Source organism: Pelophylax lessonae (assembly GCF_965119305.1).
Source record: "Pelophylax lessonae genome assembly, chromosome: 5".
Lineage (NCBI taxonomy): Eukaryota > Metazoa > Chordata > Amphibia > Anura > Ranidae > Pelophylax > Pelophylax lessonae.
In genome coordinates, this window is record NC_138772.1 from 384,138,100 (window position 1) to 384,155,557 (window position 17,458).

At 45.4% G+C, this 17,458-nt stretch overlaps 1 protein-coding gene across 1 annotated transcript in view; it reads right to left on the reverse strand.

The window, feature by feature from the left end:
• Positions 1-2,252: 2,252 nt before the first annotated feature.
• The window catches only part of VAPA (VAMP associated protein A), a 132,644-nt gene continuing 117,438 nt past the window's right edge, over positions 2,253-17,458 (reverse strand). Inside the window, exons 5-6 of the mRNA XM_082257360.1 lie at positions 10,451-10,597; positions 2,253-2,421 (exon numbers count right to left, since the gene is read on the reverse strand). Of these exons, the coding sequence (XP_082113486.1) occupies positions 2,305-2,421; positions 10,451-10,597 (264 nt within the window). The 3' untranslated portion in view covers positions 2,253-2,304. The remainder of the gene's footprint in view (positions 2,422-10,450; positions 10,598-17,458) is intronic.

Genomic DNA, 17,458 nt, shown 5'->3' on the forward strand with positions numbered 1-17,458 from the left:
AACTGACCATGAAAATATAACTGTTTTCATAAAGAACATCCACTATTCAGGATAGCGTTTGCCATCATATCAGGTTGGCCAAATACATGAAATTATGGATGTGATTCTAATTTGTAAAAGTCAATGTTCAACAGCAGGATAACACTACATAAAACAGAAACATCAAAAATCAGTTATAAGTAACTCCTTGATTTTGGATGTGGTCTGTGCTGGGCTACTTTTCTACTAAAGCTGGCCATATACTGCAGGGATTGGAATTTTGCTGGTTCCTAAATAAACTATGTTGAAAGAAAATTGAGAGTTTGAATGACTTTTGTCAAAGGATCCCACAGGAAAATTTCCAGCCGAACAGCGGCTCTAATCCAATCAGACTTAGCCCCTGTATGGGTGGGTCAAAATGCAATTGCCACAATAAGATTTATTCATCCACTCTTTATAGCATGAATGGAGGCATCTTTTTTTTTTTTTCTCCATTCAGCCTGCAGGCTCGGAAGAAAAAAAAAAAACCTATAATCTATGGCAAACTTGACATGCAGGCTAAGAAATAATGTGATTCTAAAAGGTTGTAGTTTTTTAATTACATGCTAAACTTACCTGCTCTGTGCAATGGTTTTGCACAGAGCAGCCCTTATCCTCTTTTTTACCCCGCTGGTGGCCCTGGCTCCTTCCCCATGCCAAGTGCCTCTAATTGTAAGCTTCATGCAATGGGAGCACTTGAGGAGGCTTGCTCCTCAAAAGGCATTGTTCATTCACTCACACGGCGTGGCTCGGCCCTGCCCCTGCTCTCTCCTCGTTAGCTCACTGGTTGTGATAGACAACAGCAAAAGCCAATGGCTCATGCTGCTGTGTGAACCAATGAGAAGACCTGGGAGAGCCCTCTGCTCTCATACACATCACTGGATCGAGATGGGGCTCAAGAAAATAGAAGGGGGGGGGGAGAACTGATCCCAAAAGGTTTTTTCCCTTAATGCATAGAATGCATTAAGGTAAAAAAAAAAAAAAACTGCCTTTAAAACCACTTTAAGTGAATACTGTAGGGATGCTCAATATTTGCTGGAAAGGTGGATGTTACTTTACTTAATACTGATAAGATCCTCATGAGCTGTTGCCACATCTCTTATAAAGAAAGTAAAGCCAATTTCTTTTTTTGGTTTGTATTTGATAGAGTAAGGAATGGCCCCTCAAGACTCGTGACAAGTTTTTTTTTTTTTTTTTGTGTCCCTCTCCTTCCCTCAGAGACTCAGCAAAAAGTAAGAGAAGATCTCTCCACATATAGCAGATATCTCCTTTTAGACAGTTGTAACCTGAACAGATTTACCACTGGAAGAATATCCCTACCCTCTTGTTCTTGTAACAACATTTTGCATTCCTTTTTCTAGAATAGAAAACAGTCCAGTCTTGAGTGTGGATCTCCCAAGCTGAGACACAGACCGCAATAAAACCCAGATAGGGGTTCTAACCTGTCTGCATTCTTTCACAAGGAAAAAAAAAAGTTCTGGCTTTAAATACACTTTAATATCTTTCTACTGAGTGATTAAATCTCACCTTTCTTACAACACACAGATGTCAACGTGCTACTAAATAAAGGGATGCTGGCAAGTTGTTAAAGATAAAAAAAAATTGCCCATGTACTTATTGTTCATTTTGCTGACATATGGGAAACAAGATGCTATTTATACCAAAATAAGCAGTTAAATACACTCTGAGGCCCTTTCTACCATATGGACACAATTTCTATCCAGCAGGGAAAAAAATATATATCTATAAAGGTTTTTTCTGGTTTAATGCCTTTTAATCTCCAATGTAAAGGGACATGAATGCAGGAAAAAAATATGTCACATCTGCCTCACAGAGAATCTGCCATTACAGATATACATTGCAAAATAAACAATTTAGCTTTTATACAGAAGAGACAATCCCAAAATACCTCAACTCTTATACCTGATTTAGATTAGCAATCTAAGGAAACCGTTTTGCAAAAAGGTTAACAAACAATTTTTAAAATGATTAAAATAACATGTACAAAAACATTTTTTTTTTCTGAAACCCATTAAAACCACAGGAAATAAAGGTCTGTAGAATACATCTCTCTCCAGAAGGGACTGGTTGTGTGATGAGCTCCTGATGTTGATGCATGAACACACATTTTTTGTCCCACAGACAGTTTGTTTTTACTCTGTTTATAGAATTGAGATCGGTTAACGGTGATGCCAAAATGCTGCTGAACATAAACTGACATGGCAGCTAAACAACTTTCTGGCCAGGAAGGAAACAAAAATAAGTGATCGCACTTCATGCCTTAATTTACAAGATGAACTTTCCTAAAAAGAACCCAATGAAAATTGCTGCAATAACAACAACGAGGGATGGGATTGGGCTTCCCTGCTCTTTCACAAGTCCTCTGCTCTTCCTTCTGTCATCCTAGAAAACACAAAAGCAGGATCTTATGAATGTGTAGCAATGATGACTGTCTCATACTTCTAAATTACATTTTTTCTTAATAGAGATGCATTCCTTTTCTTCATGAGCACAGTGTGTAAGTACAGCAATCATTTGCGTGGTACGAAGGTGGTCAAGGTGCCAAACATTTCTGGATTTGGTCATTCTTAAGTGGAAGAGGTTATTCTCCATATACAAGAACAAGCTTGTACGGAACTGGTCAGTATCTACCCAAAAATTGGATTTTTGTCTTACCGTAAAATCCTTTTCTCTTCAGTTCAGAAGGACACTAGGCAGAAAAAGTTCTGGCTACGCATATGGGCAGTTCCAGGGGGTATACCCTCTCTCCCTGCTATAGGATGTCAGTTTTGTATCAAAGCAGTGTCAGAGAAAATAATACCAACCCAACTCAAAATAGTGGGGCGGGTACTGCGTCCGTCAATGAACTTAAGAGAAAATAATTTTTGCGGCAAGACAAAAATCCAATTTTCTCTATCGGTCATTAACGGACGAAGTCTTCTGATCTTCATATCAGTAGGGACATCCCAACGCAGTGCCATAAAATGAGGGGTGGGAACAGCAGAAAAATAAGTCCCCAATGCTAAACCATAGCCAACCTAGGACTCATCAGAATAACAAGTTGAGACCCACCTGAAAAACCATAAAAACCCTCAAGGGAGACTAAGAACCCCCTTAAACAGCAGCCTGAAAAGCTTTGCGACAAAAAGGCATCTGCAGATGCCAGCACATCCACCTTAAAAAAATTTTGATGATGATTGATTTAGATGACCAGGTAGCCGCCTTGCAAACCTGAAGCACAGATGCCCGATGGCGAAAAAGCCCAGGAAGCACCAAGTGCCCGAGTAGAGTGCGCCTTAACAGGGAAATGAGGAACATGACCCTTAATCGAATAAGCCTGCGCCACAGTCTGTCTGATCCATCTGGAAATAGTCACAGCAGACGCAGGCAGCCCTTTCTTAGGGCCATCCGGGAGTAGAAAGAGCGAACCTGACTTCCGAAAAAACTCAGTAGTCGTCAAGTACACCCCGATTGCCCGCACCACACCCAGAGTATGCTGTGCAAATTTCTTAGGATGTTTTGGCTTAGGACACAAAGAGGGTAACACAATGTCATCATTTAAGTGAAAACTGGAAACCACCTTCGGAAGGAAGGACGGATCCGGACGAAGTACCACTTTATCCCTGTGAACCACCAGATAGGGAGGACACAGCAGGGAGGACAGGACAATGCCGCCAGTTCCGGCACCCTGCCCGCAGAAGTAATAGCCACCAAGAAGGCCACCTTCTGGGATAAGGCAAGCAGGGGAATCTCCCGAATGCATTCAAAGGGAGGTTCCTGGAGAACCAACGGCACCAAATTAAGGTCCCAAGGTGGCAACGGAGGTCGCAAAGGAGGTGCCAAGTGTCACACCCCCTGGATGAAGTTAGGCACCAGGGAATGGGTGGCTAATGGCCTTTGGAAGAAAATTGCAGAGCCGAGACCTGACCCTTGATAGTACTCAAGGCCAACTTTTGATCAACTCCCCGTAGAAGGAAAGCCAAGATCCGAGCCATCGAGTAAGAGAGAGGGCGAGCCCCAAGAGACTCACACCACACAATGTATGCCTTCCACGTATGATATAGCTTTCTAGAAGTCGCTTCTATCCTTCAGCACCTGGCTTTCAACAGCAAAGCAGGATGGAAGATTGGCCCCTGAGACAGTAAATTCTCCCCGAGAAGGAAGTCTCCAAGAAGCGTCCGCGACTAGCTTGATCAGGTCGGTGTACCAAGCTCGGCGAGGCCAGTCCGGAGCCACAAGAATGACCGGAATCCTTTCCGCCTCGATCCTGAAAAGTCTTGGCAGCAACTTGAGAGGAAAGGCATATATCAGCTGATACTGACCCCACGGGGCCACCAGTTCGTCTGCGGCATCTGCCAGTGGGTCCCGGGAATGGGCCACAAACCTCTGCACTTTCCTTTTGATCCGAGACACCAAAAGATCTACATCTGGAGTGCCCAACGAAGGTACAACTGCTGCAATACCTCCGGATGGAGAGACCATTCCCCTGCATCCAAGGCCTGTCGACCGAGGTAATCCGCCTGTCGACTGAGGTAATCCGCCTGACAATTTTCCACCCCTGGAATGTGAACAGCGGAGAGAGCAAAGCATTTCCCCCCCCCCCCCCCTCCAAAGGATGCCTGCCACTTCCAAGGCCGCAAGGACACTTTTGGTGCCCCCTTGGTGATTGACATAAGCCACAGCCGTGGCATTGTCCAATTGAATTCGCACTGGACAACCCTGCAGGTGCTCAGTCCAGTGGACTAGGCAAAGCCTGATCGCTCTCAGCTCCAGAACATTGATCGGCAACCTGGATTCTTCCAGGGACCAGATTTCTTCAGCAGAGAACCTCCCAAGATCCCCTTCCCACACAGACAGACTGGCATCCATGATGACAATTGTCCAATACACAGGAAGGAAAGATTTCCCTTGCTTAAGCATTGGGGAACGAAAGAAAACTTATCAGGGACTCCCTGGACACCTGGCTCAGATGGATCTGATTGTCCAGGGAATTTGGATTCTTGTTCCATTTGAGAAGGATTTCCTTCTGGAGGATTCTCATGTGGAATTGAGAGAAGGGGACCACCTCGAAGGACGAGACCAATCTGTTGCTGTCCAGCAGTCTGGAGTTTTTCCAGAGGAAGAAGCACCCTGGCTGAGGAAGAAGCACCCTGGCTGCGGAAGAGTCCAAAGTCAGGCCCAGATGGTCCCTTCCATGAGACTGGACTAAGGCAACTTCTGAAGGTTCAGAATCCACCCAAACTCCTCCAGAGTTCACATGGTGATTTCCAAATTTGTTTCCAGCACCGTGGGAGACTCCGCACGTAGAAGCAGATTGTCCAGGTAACCCAGGACAGATATGGCCCGCTGTTGAAACAGCGCCAGGACGGAAGTCAACACCTTTGTGAAGACTCGAGGAGCAGAGGCGAGACCAATGGGTAACGCCACAAACTGATGGGAATTCTCTCCCGCGGCAAAAACTGAGAAACCATTGGTGTCCCGCACATATTGATGGATGTGAAGGTAGGCATCTTTGATGTCTATGGAGGCCAAGAAATCCCCCTGATGTAGGGAAGCCACCACCATGCGAACTGATTCTATCTTGAATTATTGACCTCGCACAAAGCAATTCAGTGCCTTCAGGTCCAGCATTGGACGCACGTTGCCTTCCTTCCTGGGGACTGTAAACAGGTTTGAATAAAAGCCCTGAAAACGTTCTGCACACGGAACCGGAACGATTACTCCCTGTTGTATCAGATCCTGAACTGCCCCAAAGACAGCCTGTAAGCGATTCGGGGACAGTTGCACTTTGGAAGGGAAAAACCTTACCAGCGGGACGGATCGAAAATCGATCTTGTAACCGGACCGTATGACCTCTTGAACCCATTTGTATTGTATCTGGGATAGCCACAGGTCCAGGAACCAGCAAAGATATCCCCCCACCCCAGATACGGGTGAGGGCGCACCTTCAGGCCGAAGTGGCCTTGTCTTCAGGTCTGGAGAAACTAGATTTTTGTTTGCCAGACCAGGGTCACTTGGAACTAGCCGAGGGAGTCTTGAAGGGCTTTGCCTTATCGACTGACCCTGAGGGACGAAAAAAACTTTGTGTGCGGAAAAGGAGGGACAGTCTGCAATGAGGGTCCTTACCCTTCTTAGCCTGCGGGAGAGGGGTACTCTTACCCCCTGTGAGACCTTTAATAATGTCATCCAGGGTAGCACCAAATAGGCGATCTCCTTGAAAAGGTAGATCAGTCAAGGCCTTCTTTGAAGTCTGATCCTCAGACCAGCACTTCAGCCAAAGTATAAGCCGGAGGACCACTGCCGAGACAGGCAGTCGACCCAATATGAGAGCAGTATCCAGTGCGGCATCGCAAACAAATTGCAGCCCCTGCACCAGCTGGTCCAATAGCTCTGCAAAGGCAGGAGGGACTTGTCTCCCCTCCAGGTCACGGCATAGTAACTTAGCCCATTCAGTCAATGTTTGCGAGACAAGGGCAACCGTAAACAAAGGCCTTAGTGCAGAACCCTCCAGGGAGTACATATTGGGGGCCACAGACTCCGCCTTTCTATTCATCAGATCCTTAAAGGACGGGGAAATCCTCCACTGGGATCATGGTAGCTTTATTCAGTCTTGAGACCAGAGGATCCACTGTAGGTGGCACAGTCCACTTCTTTATAAGGGACTCCTCAAAAGCGTAGCGTCTAGCAATCCGCTTAGGCACCCCAGGGGGAACGCTTTGGGCGGTCCCATTCTTTTTTGAGCAGGTTGTTAAAATATGTGGGAGTGGGAAAGGGAAAAACCTTTGCCGCTCTGGATGGCTTGTGAGTGCCAAACGTAACCTGCGCCTTAGTCGCAGCTGCATCCTCTATTTTTAGGGTCTCACACACAGACACAACCAGTGCGTCCACCAGCGCCTTTTCTTGCGCGGTAGTGGAGGTAGAAATGTCGTCCTCACTGAGGACCAAGCAGGGAGACCCGTGTCTGTGGTGGCTGAGTTAGACTCAGAACCTAAGAAATCAGATGAGGCAGGAGTAGGCGGAGGGCGCTTTTTAGCACCTTGCTCTTTAAAGGCCACCTCCACCTGGGACACAAACGATTCAAGGATCGCCGAAAGTGCATCTATTGACAGCTGGGATGCGGAGGGCCCTGCGGCCTCCTTGAGGGGGTCAGGTGGGGACACATGTTCTGCAGGGTCCATATTGCACCAGGGGAACCCGTCATCCCACCGTGCTACAGCGCCCCAAGAGGCCAGGCAGCGCGCACTGGAGACCACCAGCAGAGAGAGAGAGACCCCCCCAGACTCACCACTCTACAGCAAAGATGCACCAGGAGGTATACCCAGAACATCTGCACAGCTCGTGTCAGCAGCCATCTCGATCCAGAAAGAAAGATCTGAAGATCAGCACCAGGGTATAGGGAGGGGCTCCACCCAAAAAAAGTCTCCAGGAATTCCCATTCAGTGGTTACTATGAGAAATACACCGAAAAATGGAGCTGGGTGTACCAAGATTGTCGCCTCTGCATGCAGAGCACATGAGGCTACAAGAAAATGGCAGCATGCCGAGCTACTGAGGACCCACGTGGGGACCCCCCAGCCTCCTGAACAGGATCGATTGGAAGGTGGCCCTGGAGTGACAGGTAGAACCCCCCCCCCTGCACAAACGTTCATCCGTCGCCAGGGAGTGGTCACAGACGTCCTAAAAGCCCCAGTAGTGGGGGGGGGGGGTCAGGTAGGTGGGGGTGCGTGACAGGACAGAGGGGAACCCGGGATTGTGAGGGTCCGACCGTCCCAGGGTGGGGACCGCGTCCACCCCAAAATGTGCCAGGGGAAGATGGGGGAACATTTACTCACCATAGCAGAACAGGCGGGCGCCATCTCCTGACAGAACCCCTCTCCACTGAAGAGGGGGCTGTCGGTCGAATAGGAACGCTGCGACACAGGCCTAGACCACGATCGCCGCCGCTCCTCCCCTGGCCCGACTCCCGCTGTGACTGAAAACAGCAGGAGCGTGCCTCCGGCGGCACGCGAGCGCCGCCTACAGGGGGAGGAGTCCAGCGTCGTAGGTCTACGTCGCAGGACGATAACGAGCCACATTGCTGCAGTAGCAGCAATGTGAGCAGACTTCAAGTGGTTAAAGGATACCTAAAAGAAGTGAAACAAACCCTTTCTTGAGAAGAGGTAGTGGGCTTTTTTGTGGGGTAGAAGTATTCCCTCTACCCAGTAACTTAATTAGTCAAGGGATTCACCAAAAGCAGACCAAGCCACACATCACAAAATTCTGCGCATATGCACAGTGAGCAGAGTTGTTCTAGAGACTGGACAAATTACATTCTCTAGGGCATCAAAACAAATTAGCAGTGCCAAAGCCAGGAGATTAAATTGTTTCAGAAGAACAGGGTCCTCAAAGGAAGGATTGTGTTATCTATTAATTTGTCCTGTTTAGATAGCCACAGTCAGACAAGTAGATATGGCAGCAATGTCCAGTTGCCAGGCCAGGGTAAGCAAAAGATGTTTTCAATAAGGTTTCGAAATGCCTGTCGACTGAACAGTTAGATACTTGTTGAGAACCAAGATGACATGATCCACTACCAGAAGAGACTTTTTATTTTTAATAAATTCTGTTTCCATGGGACATAACTCAGGAAAGAGTTTTGGAGGAATAAATACCTTGTCAGGACTTGGGCAATCCTCCTGTAAGGACAATTACCATTGTGTGCACAGAGGAAAGGTCTTTTTATACTTCCCAAGTACCCATAGGAGCTTGAATTGGCTGAGGAGATTCTGAGGCTGTTAGACAAAAGGCAAGTATGCGTTGTATCAAATAGTGCGCTAACTGTACAAAGCATAGGGACGTGAAGTATTAGGCTGGCCATATATGGATAGAAATTAAATCCATGCTGAACCAGACAAATTTGAATCCATGTATGGCCACTGTGGTTGAACAGAAGTCGATCTACTGATCAAATTCTGTTCAACCAGCCTGTTGGAAACAATCTGCTCAATCAGCATATTCTAACAGCAGGGAAGTCTCCCCGCTACCAAAATACATAGACACAGCGGGGAGGTTTTAGCTTGTCTCTCAAAAACCGCAGAAGGAGAAAGGATCATCTTCTGCATCTACCTCACCCTCCTCAATATCTTCCTTTAAATGGGTTAGGAGGATTGGTGTCACACTCTCAAAAGGATTCAGGTGGTGGAGAGGCAGAAGGGTGCTTTTGGGCCTTGGAGATCAAAGGCTCTAGGAGGGCAGAGAGTTTCACCTATTTAAAAAAAAAAAAAAAGACAGTTGCAGTAAAATGTGCCCTACGCAGGTAGGCACTTTGTTGTGCACCTGCTTCAGTTCAGGGGAACAGCCATCACTTTCAGCGTTCTGCTCCTTTTCCTTGGTGCCATCTATAGCCGGAGTGCTATTAGAGGGAGAGAAGAGAAATGCAATAACCAAGGTGCTGATAAATGTGCTGCATCTCTTGAGAAGCAGGTAGCGCAGAGCAAACTTTCTTCTAGCATTTTCAGCAATTACGTCATCACTCAAACCGCAATGTTGCATGTAAAAGAAAAACCACCAAATTTAAAAAAAGGTAAATGTTACCTTCCAATAATGTAGTACAGACATTTACAGAGGGGCTAACACGTAAAATAACACCCCTCATGAAAACAAGACATGGTTACAATTACAGGGAAATCCTATCTTACCATTATCATGCTGCAGACTCCTTAAGGACACCATACTTCACCCATCATAGTGGGCATGCCGCCGAAAAGGAATTCAGGATTTGGGTGCTGTAGGACTTGTATAGTACCCTGCAGCTGCACTACTTCCCAAGGTAAGCACCGTATGCAGGATGCAAACAATGTGAACATTACAGGTCGGCCCTGCTGATACAGGGTCCAGATATTCCACAGATGTACATCATGGAGAACATATCTGGAAACTACTAGGGTGCCCTGAGGCAATAGGCAGCTGGATCTTGACAGAAGTGTCAATTGACTAAAGGAACTGACGTACAAACTTCTCCAGAAGGGAAGATCCATCAGCTACAGACACAAACAAAAAACTGGAGTAGATGGGGTTAAATAGGCATGCACTGGGGAGCAATCCTAGCAAAGCTTTTTGCCAGTGTCCAGTCACCTGAAGGTGTTGGCATATAATCCATGTCTGTGACTACACAGCCTCTGTCCTGTACAATTAATATATTACAGCTCCAAGAACAGACATGGTAGTAATTTATTGACTATATTTTTATGTTATATTGGCATTGGTTACAGTAGCTCACCTTGCAAGCAATGGAGAACCCTGACCAATATAATAATGATTTTAGCACTCTTTGGAAGTTTCTCAGTCTGTTTGCATGCTAATATGACAAACAAAAAATGTGTTCATAAAACAGCCAAACTAAATACCACATTAACAGTATAGAACAGTAAGACAAAAAGGTTGGATCATTTTCTCACTTTCAGCAGCTGATTTTCATCTGACAGTTTTATAATCTCAGATTGAAGTTTCTTGCATTCTTCGACAAGTTTCCTAGTTTCAGTATCATCCATTGAAGAACTACCTTTCACTGGCAGAGAAGCAAACAGTTTTGTGGCTTCATGTGTCTGAAAAGACAAAATAGATGTAGTGGCAAATTAGAACGTTCTCAAAGTCAATGCAAGGGGGAGCTGACATGCTGTCTACAGCAACCACAATCAATTTTTAAAGCAGTTTAGAGAATTAAACCTTAATCATTTCGCTGTAGCTAACTGTAGCTAACCTTTTTTTGAGATTTCAGATTTCTTAAATCCTAATCATATCCTTCTGTTTACAGGCTTATTGATAAGGGCGAGCGGCACAATGTTCAAACCAACACCAACCAATCAGAACAATTTAGCCACTTTAGCCCCGGAGGATTTGGCTGCTCAATGACCAGGCCCCTTTTTTCAACTTGGCGCTATGTGATTTTAACAATTGCGCGGTCATGCGATGCTGTACCCAAACGAAATTTGCATCCTTTTTTTCCCACAAACAGAGCTTTCTTTTGGTGGTATTTGATCACCTGTGCGATTTTTATTTTTTGCGACAAAAAAAAAATCTCAATGAGCGTATTTTTATTGGTTTGCTCAAAAGTTATAGTGTCCACAAACTATGGTGTAAATACTGGAATTTATGCAACTTTCTGACTGCCTATCTCATTTCATGAAGTGCTAAAATGGCAGGGCAGTACAACCCCCCCCCCCCCCCCCCCAAATTACCACTTTTTGGAAAGTAGACATCCTAAGGAATGTCCTGAGAGGCATGTTGAGCTCATTGAATAGTTAATTTTTTGTCACAGGTGTTTGAAAAATGACTAAAAAAAACCTGAGTATGCGGATACCCCATGTGTAAGACTTTTTGGCAGTCTAGGCACGTACAGGACCCCAAAAACCAATCACCACCTTCAGGCTTTCCAAGGGCGTAAATTGTTTATTTCACTCCTTACTACCTATCTTGTAAAAGCAGTCTAGAGGCTAATTATCTGCTTGGATCGCTTTTACATGCAAGCCGACCACTGGCTGTAAAAAACAATACCAAGTAAATCTAAATCTGCAGGCATCATCCTGGTATAACCACTCAAAGTCCAGCAACGTACCAGTACATTGCTGGTTCTTGTTTTGCATATAGTGTAGTTTTTTTTTTTTTTTTTTTTTACATGCAGCCTGTGGGCTGAACAAAAAAAGAGAACCTAATAGAAATCTCCGCAAGAAAATTGTGTAGTATACCCACCATTAGCCGCCCAAACATCCAAACCCACTTCCTAATGATGGGTATAAATGACAAAATTCCATGTATACCTAATGGTTTTTTAACTGCGGTGGTGAAATCACCTCCTACAGCGCTGCCATCAGAGATTTCCATATATGCTGAGAGCAAGCGCTGTTTGTGTCAGAATATATAAAATCAGTGTGGCAGCTGATGAGTGTACCTGCAAGGCAAACTGGTTAACAATAGAATGAAAAACAATAAAGAACAGTAAAAAGTACAGTAGGAAGAGTAGAAGAACAGAAAAATAACTCAAACGACAACTATTTTTGGCTTTTTTATTTTATATTTTTTTTTGTAATTTCTTTGTAACTTTTATATTTTTTTTGTAATTTTTTTTTTTTTATTTACACTTTTTTTTTTTTTAACTGCAACTTTCAAGGTCAGGGTCTCTCAAAATGTCGATAGCCATAGAACATCTTTCGAGACCCTGTGTTAGTGTGCCCTAAACTGTGTTGTGCTGTACACTATGCTAATACTCAACTAGTGTGGTAGCGTTGGAAACATTCCCCGATGCAGAGACCAGGTTGGTCAGGACAGAAGGGACAATAAAAAACGGGTGTCACGCCTACATCCGCACCTGCTACAGACACGACATCTTCTTTTGGGGTGTCTTTGGGTAGGGGTACGCGGGAGGACATGTGGAAAATGCCTCTCGTGCAGCCGGCTCACTGCATCGGGTAGGGGAAGTTGGGCAGGAGCACCTCCTGTATACAGGTAGTCTCCGATGATCTCTTCCTGGAATTCTAGGAAGGATCCAGTTTGTCCTGACGCTTTGTATAGCACAAAGGTGTTCAGCATAGCCAATTGGAATATATAAAACAGACACTTTTTTGTACCAGGGTCTGGCTTTACGGGCAATTAAGTACAGCCCCAAAAGCTGGTCATTGAGGTCCACCCCTCCCATATTAAGGTTATATTCGTGGACACAGAGGGGTTTCTCCAAAACGCCAGTTGCCATAGGAATTTGGACCGTCGTGTCTGCGTGAAGGGAAGACAGAACGAAAACATTCCGTGTATCCTTCCACTTCACTGCCAGCAATTTGTCCGTTTTCAAGCAGGCTCTCTCCCCCCGACTAAAACGGGAATTTACAAGCCTTTGGGGGAAGCCCCGGCGATAAGGTCGCACGGTGCCACATGCGCCAATTTGCAATTCAAGCAAGGGACTAAAAAGTGGCACGCTTGTATAAAAATTGTCCACGTACAAATGGTACCCCTTTCCGAATAAGGGTGACCCCAAGTCCCAAACTATCTTGCCGCTGCTCCCTATGTAGTCTGGGCAGTTGGGGGGCTCCACAGTGCTATCTTTTCCCTTGTAAACCCAAAAACTAACTGTATAGCCTGTGGCCCTGTCACACAGCTTATACAGCTTGACCCCGTATCTGGCACGGTTGCTGGGGAAGATACTGTTTCGTAGCAAGGTGGCCAGTAAACTTAATCAGGGACTCAACGCAGACAACTTGTTGGGGGTTACAAGGCTGCAGACCGCTGATTGAACTGGTTTACGAGGGGCCGAATTTTGTGGAGCCGGTCATATTCAGGGTCTCCCCAAGGACGACAGATTTCATTGACGTTGAAGTGCATAAACCGCAGAATTTGCACGCATTTCTCCCTGGACATGGAAGCCGACAACACGTGCATATGGTGAATTGGATTAGTGGACCAATATAACCGCAACTCACTCTTTTTGGTTATGCCCATGTTCAGGGAAAGGCCCAGAAAGGTTTTAAACTCGGAAACTGTTATAGAATTCCAGCCGAATTGTCTGGGAAGTGGCGAATTTGGGTTGGCGGCAATTAATTGACCAGCATATAAATTGCTTTGGTCCACAACAGATCTGAAAAGATCTTCCGTGAAAAACAGCTCAAAAAAATTCAGGGGAGTAAAACTGGCTGTTCCCACGTGAATTCCAGGTTGGGCAGTGAATGGGGGAAGTACGGGCGCTGTAGTATCAGTGGGCTGCCAATTAGGATATGCCAGCGCATCAGGGAGGGCACTATGGGCTCTACGGGCTTGTCTTCCAATTTGCGGTGGCTGCGGGCCACTACTTGTGCTAGCCACCGCACCAGCTTCAACTGCACTTATGAGACTCGCCACGTCACCAAGTGATACTGCAGTGCTGGTAGTTCTAGGCCATGGGGCTTGCCAGTTCACTAGAAGGGTGAGCGGCACTAATACCGACAATCTGCTCCATACGAGCACCCTGCAATTCCTGCACCTCAGCAACTCCAGAATGGGGTTGGGTACGGCTGATCTTAACAGGGACCCATCCGTCGTCTGAGCTGTCAGGGAGCCACTGCTCTCTTCAGGTTCGTATACTGACCCCGATTCTGCCAGTGAGGCTTCCCTATCGCTCTCAATTGACATGGTCAGTATACTGTAGGCCTCTGCACTACTGTACCACCGTTTGGACATTTTAGCAACTAAATTTACCGGTACAGTAGTGTGACTAACAGGTAAAAAAGCCCCTGGTTGTCAAGGACTATTTCAACCGCTACCAAAAAAACTGCTAATGCTAGCAGAGATCAGGCCTGACTCTGCTAACACAGCGGTTTTGTGTGTTGTGTTTTTTGGAAGCGACAGTAATCTATTGATTTCTGCACTTTCCTGGGTGGGGTGGGTTGGGCGGAGGGGCTAAACGCAGGTGCTGGCAGGAATCAGTACTGATTGAGCAAACACCGCGTTTTGGGAACCCTAAACTATGCGGACGCTAGTATAGTTCTGATCAGATCAGATATTGATCTGTTCAAACACTATACTAGTAATGGAGGTGTATGTGTGTATGTATGTGGTAATCAAGGGGTTAACTAATATTTCTAGCTATGCGCCAGGGATCTGCGATGTCCTAGACTGATGCTAACTAATGTCACCTGTGACACTAATAATAGTGATCAGAAAAAAAAAAAAAAAAAAACTGTACACTATAAAAGTGACACTGACAGGGCAACGAATGGGTTAACTGGGGGTGATCGGGGGGGGGGGAGATCAGGGGGTTAAATCTTTATGGGTGGGGTGGCGGGTATCCTAAGCCTAAAAGGAACGGTCGCAAGCGCTAAACCAAGTCACACTAATAGAGAAATATAGGCAAATGCTATATACTGTCAATAGTTTGCAATGTGACAGGGGGTGTAGGGGTTAAATCTTTATTGGGGGGTGGTGGGGACCCTAAACCTACTTGGGACAGAAACGTATTCGCTAGCGCTAACTGAAGTCACAATCACACTATTACAGATATACAGAAAACCACTATATTACCTGTATATAGTGTGTAATGTGACAGGGGGGAAGGGGTTAACTGGGGGTGATCAGGGGGTTAAATCTTTATGGGGTGGTGGCGGGTATCCTAACCCTAAAAGAAATGGCCGCAAGCGCTAAACCAAGTCACACTAATAGAGGAATATAGGAAACAGCTATATACTGTATACAGTGTGTGATGTGACAGGGGGTGATCGGGGGTTAAGTGTGCATAGCTAGGTGTGTGCAAGTGTGCTGTGTGCAGTACTCACAGTTTTGATCCTCCCTCTTCTCTCGATTAAACCAAAAAGGATCTTGGGAGGAGAGAGCGGGTAATTTCTGTGCCTGTGTTTACATTACACAGGCACAGGTCAGCCTCTGATTGGGCAGGACCAATCAACAGGTCCAGGCCAAAAATCATTGGCCTGGACCTAATGACTGATCGGTACTGAACCCAATCAGATCATCAGCGGGGCTTTGCCCAGCACAGCAGCGGCTGCCTGCCACAGTAAAACTGCGGCAGGCAGAGCTGAAGTGGTTAAATTAGGCTGGTTGATTGGATTTGTGAAAAACTAGAAAATGACAAAATGATCACATTTTATTGCACTGCTCTAAAACATTAGCTCATACGTCTCAGTGGATACATTAATTAAATTTGTTTTGTTTAGACAATATTAATATAGATGGGGTGAGATCATGGAGATGAGCACGGTCTACACCCCGGTGGTGAGCCCCAGAGAGCCACTGTGTGCCAGAGCTGTATCACAATGCAGCCATCCCCAAACAGCTGCAGGGCACGTCCCCTTTATTTAGACAATATTACAACTGTCTGGCATGGATGCCTGGATGAAAAAACTGTAAAGATACACACATTTGTCCATCTCATCAGCCAAAAGATTTGTATATCTGTTCAGTCTTTCGATCCAGACATCCTAACCAAGCAGTTGTGCAACAGTAGCGAAAAAGGCTTGGATATCAACCCACCCCCCACTCTGACAAGTGCAAAATGAAGAAACATAACAAAACTGATTAGGTCATCATTTTGATCTACCCTCCTGTGCCACTGCTCTCTTCCAGTGCTACACTGCAGACCATTACAACATTCTAATATAAAAGGTTGATTCAGCCTTCTAAAAAATCCTATCTACAGTTTATCTGAGACAGTTGCACTATCAAAACAATGCTGTAGCACAGAGGTGAAAATGGATGTTGATTTTCTTTTAAACTGATAGTGTATACATTTTCCAACAGGCTGGTTGTACAAAAGCCGATGGGTATACCGACTTCTGTACAACCAGGCAGTCCCCATTCATGGATCAAAATTTGCCCACCTTGCTGAACTGGCCAAATTGCAATCAATGTATGGCCGGCTTAACTTATGCAGCCTTTGACAAAGAAGTATATGCCTAGCTATGTGATAATAAAAGACAGCGCTAGTAGGGTCTGTTTCAAGTACTAAAAAATAAAATATTTTTATTTTCATTAACTATTTCAATACCAGGCACTTTTACCCTCCTTCCTGCCCAGCTTTCAGCGTTGTCGCGCTTTGAATGACACTTGCACGGTCATGCAACACTGTACTCAAACTACATTTTTTATCATTTTGTTTACACAATTAGCTTTTTTTTTGGTGGTATTTTTTTTTTTTTTAAACAATAGTTTTTTTATCAAACTTCAAACAGAAAAAGTACGTAGCGAGGTTCTGACAGGTATACATGTTCTTTACATCGTACAAAAGGATAACAGTAATTCAAACAAAGATTCTCTACATGGAGGGAGCCTGCCACCCCTATTGGGAACATACCGTGGTCAGGCTCAAATATTAACATAGAAGAGGGCTCTATTGGAACCCTGTTAAGCAGCGTCAGAAGGAAAAAACCCAACCCCATAGAGGGGTGGGTGCTGTATCCGTCAATGAACATCAGAGAAAAAGATTTTACGGTAAGACAAGAATCCCATTTTCGCTTTTGTTCATTGATGGACACAGCCCTTCATCTTCTTGACTGTAGGGATGTCCCAAAGCAGTGTCAAACATGAGGGGTGGGAATAGCAAAGAAATGAACTTCCCCAAGGCTAAACATAGCCAACATAGAGCTCACCTAAAAAAAAAACAAAACACAACAACCTCAAAAAGGAGGAAAAGTCCTCTAAACAGCAGCCTGCAAAACATTGCGGCCAAAGGAAGCATCCGCAGATGCCAACACATCCACTTTATAAAACTTTGTGAATGTGTGTACAGAAGACAAGGTAGCCGCCTGCAAACCTGCATCACTGACGCCTGATGACGGAAGGCCCAGGAGGCACTAAGCGCCCAAATAGTGTGCCTTGATAGGGAAAGGAGGATCCTGACCCTTAACAGAATAAGCCTGAACCACAGTTTGATCTATCTGGAAATGTTTGCAGAAGAAGCAGCCAGCCCCTTGCAAGGTCCATCCATGAGGACAAAT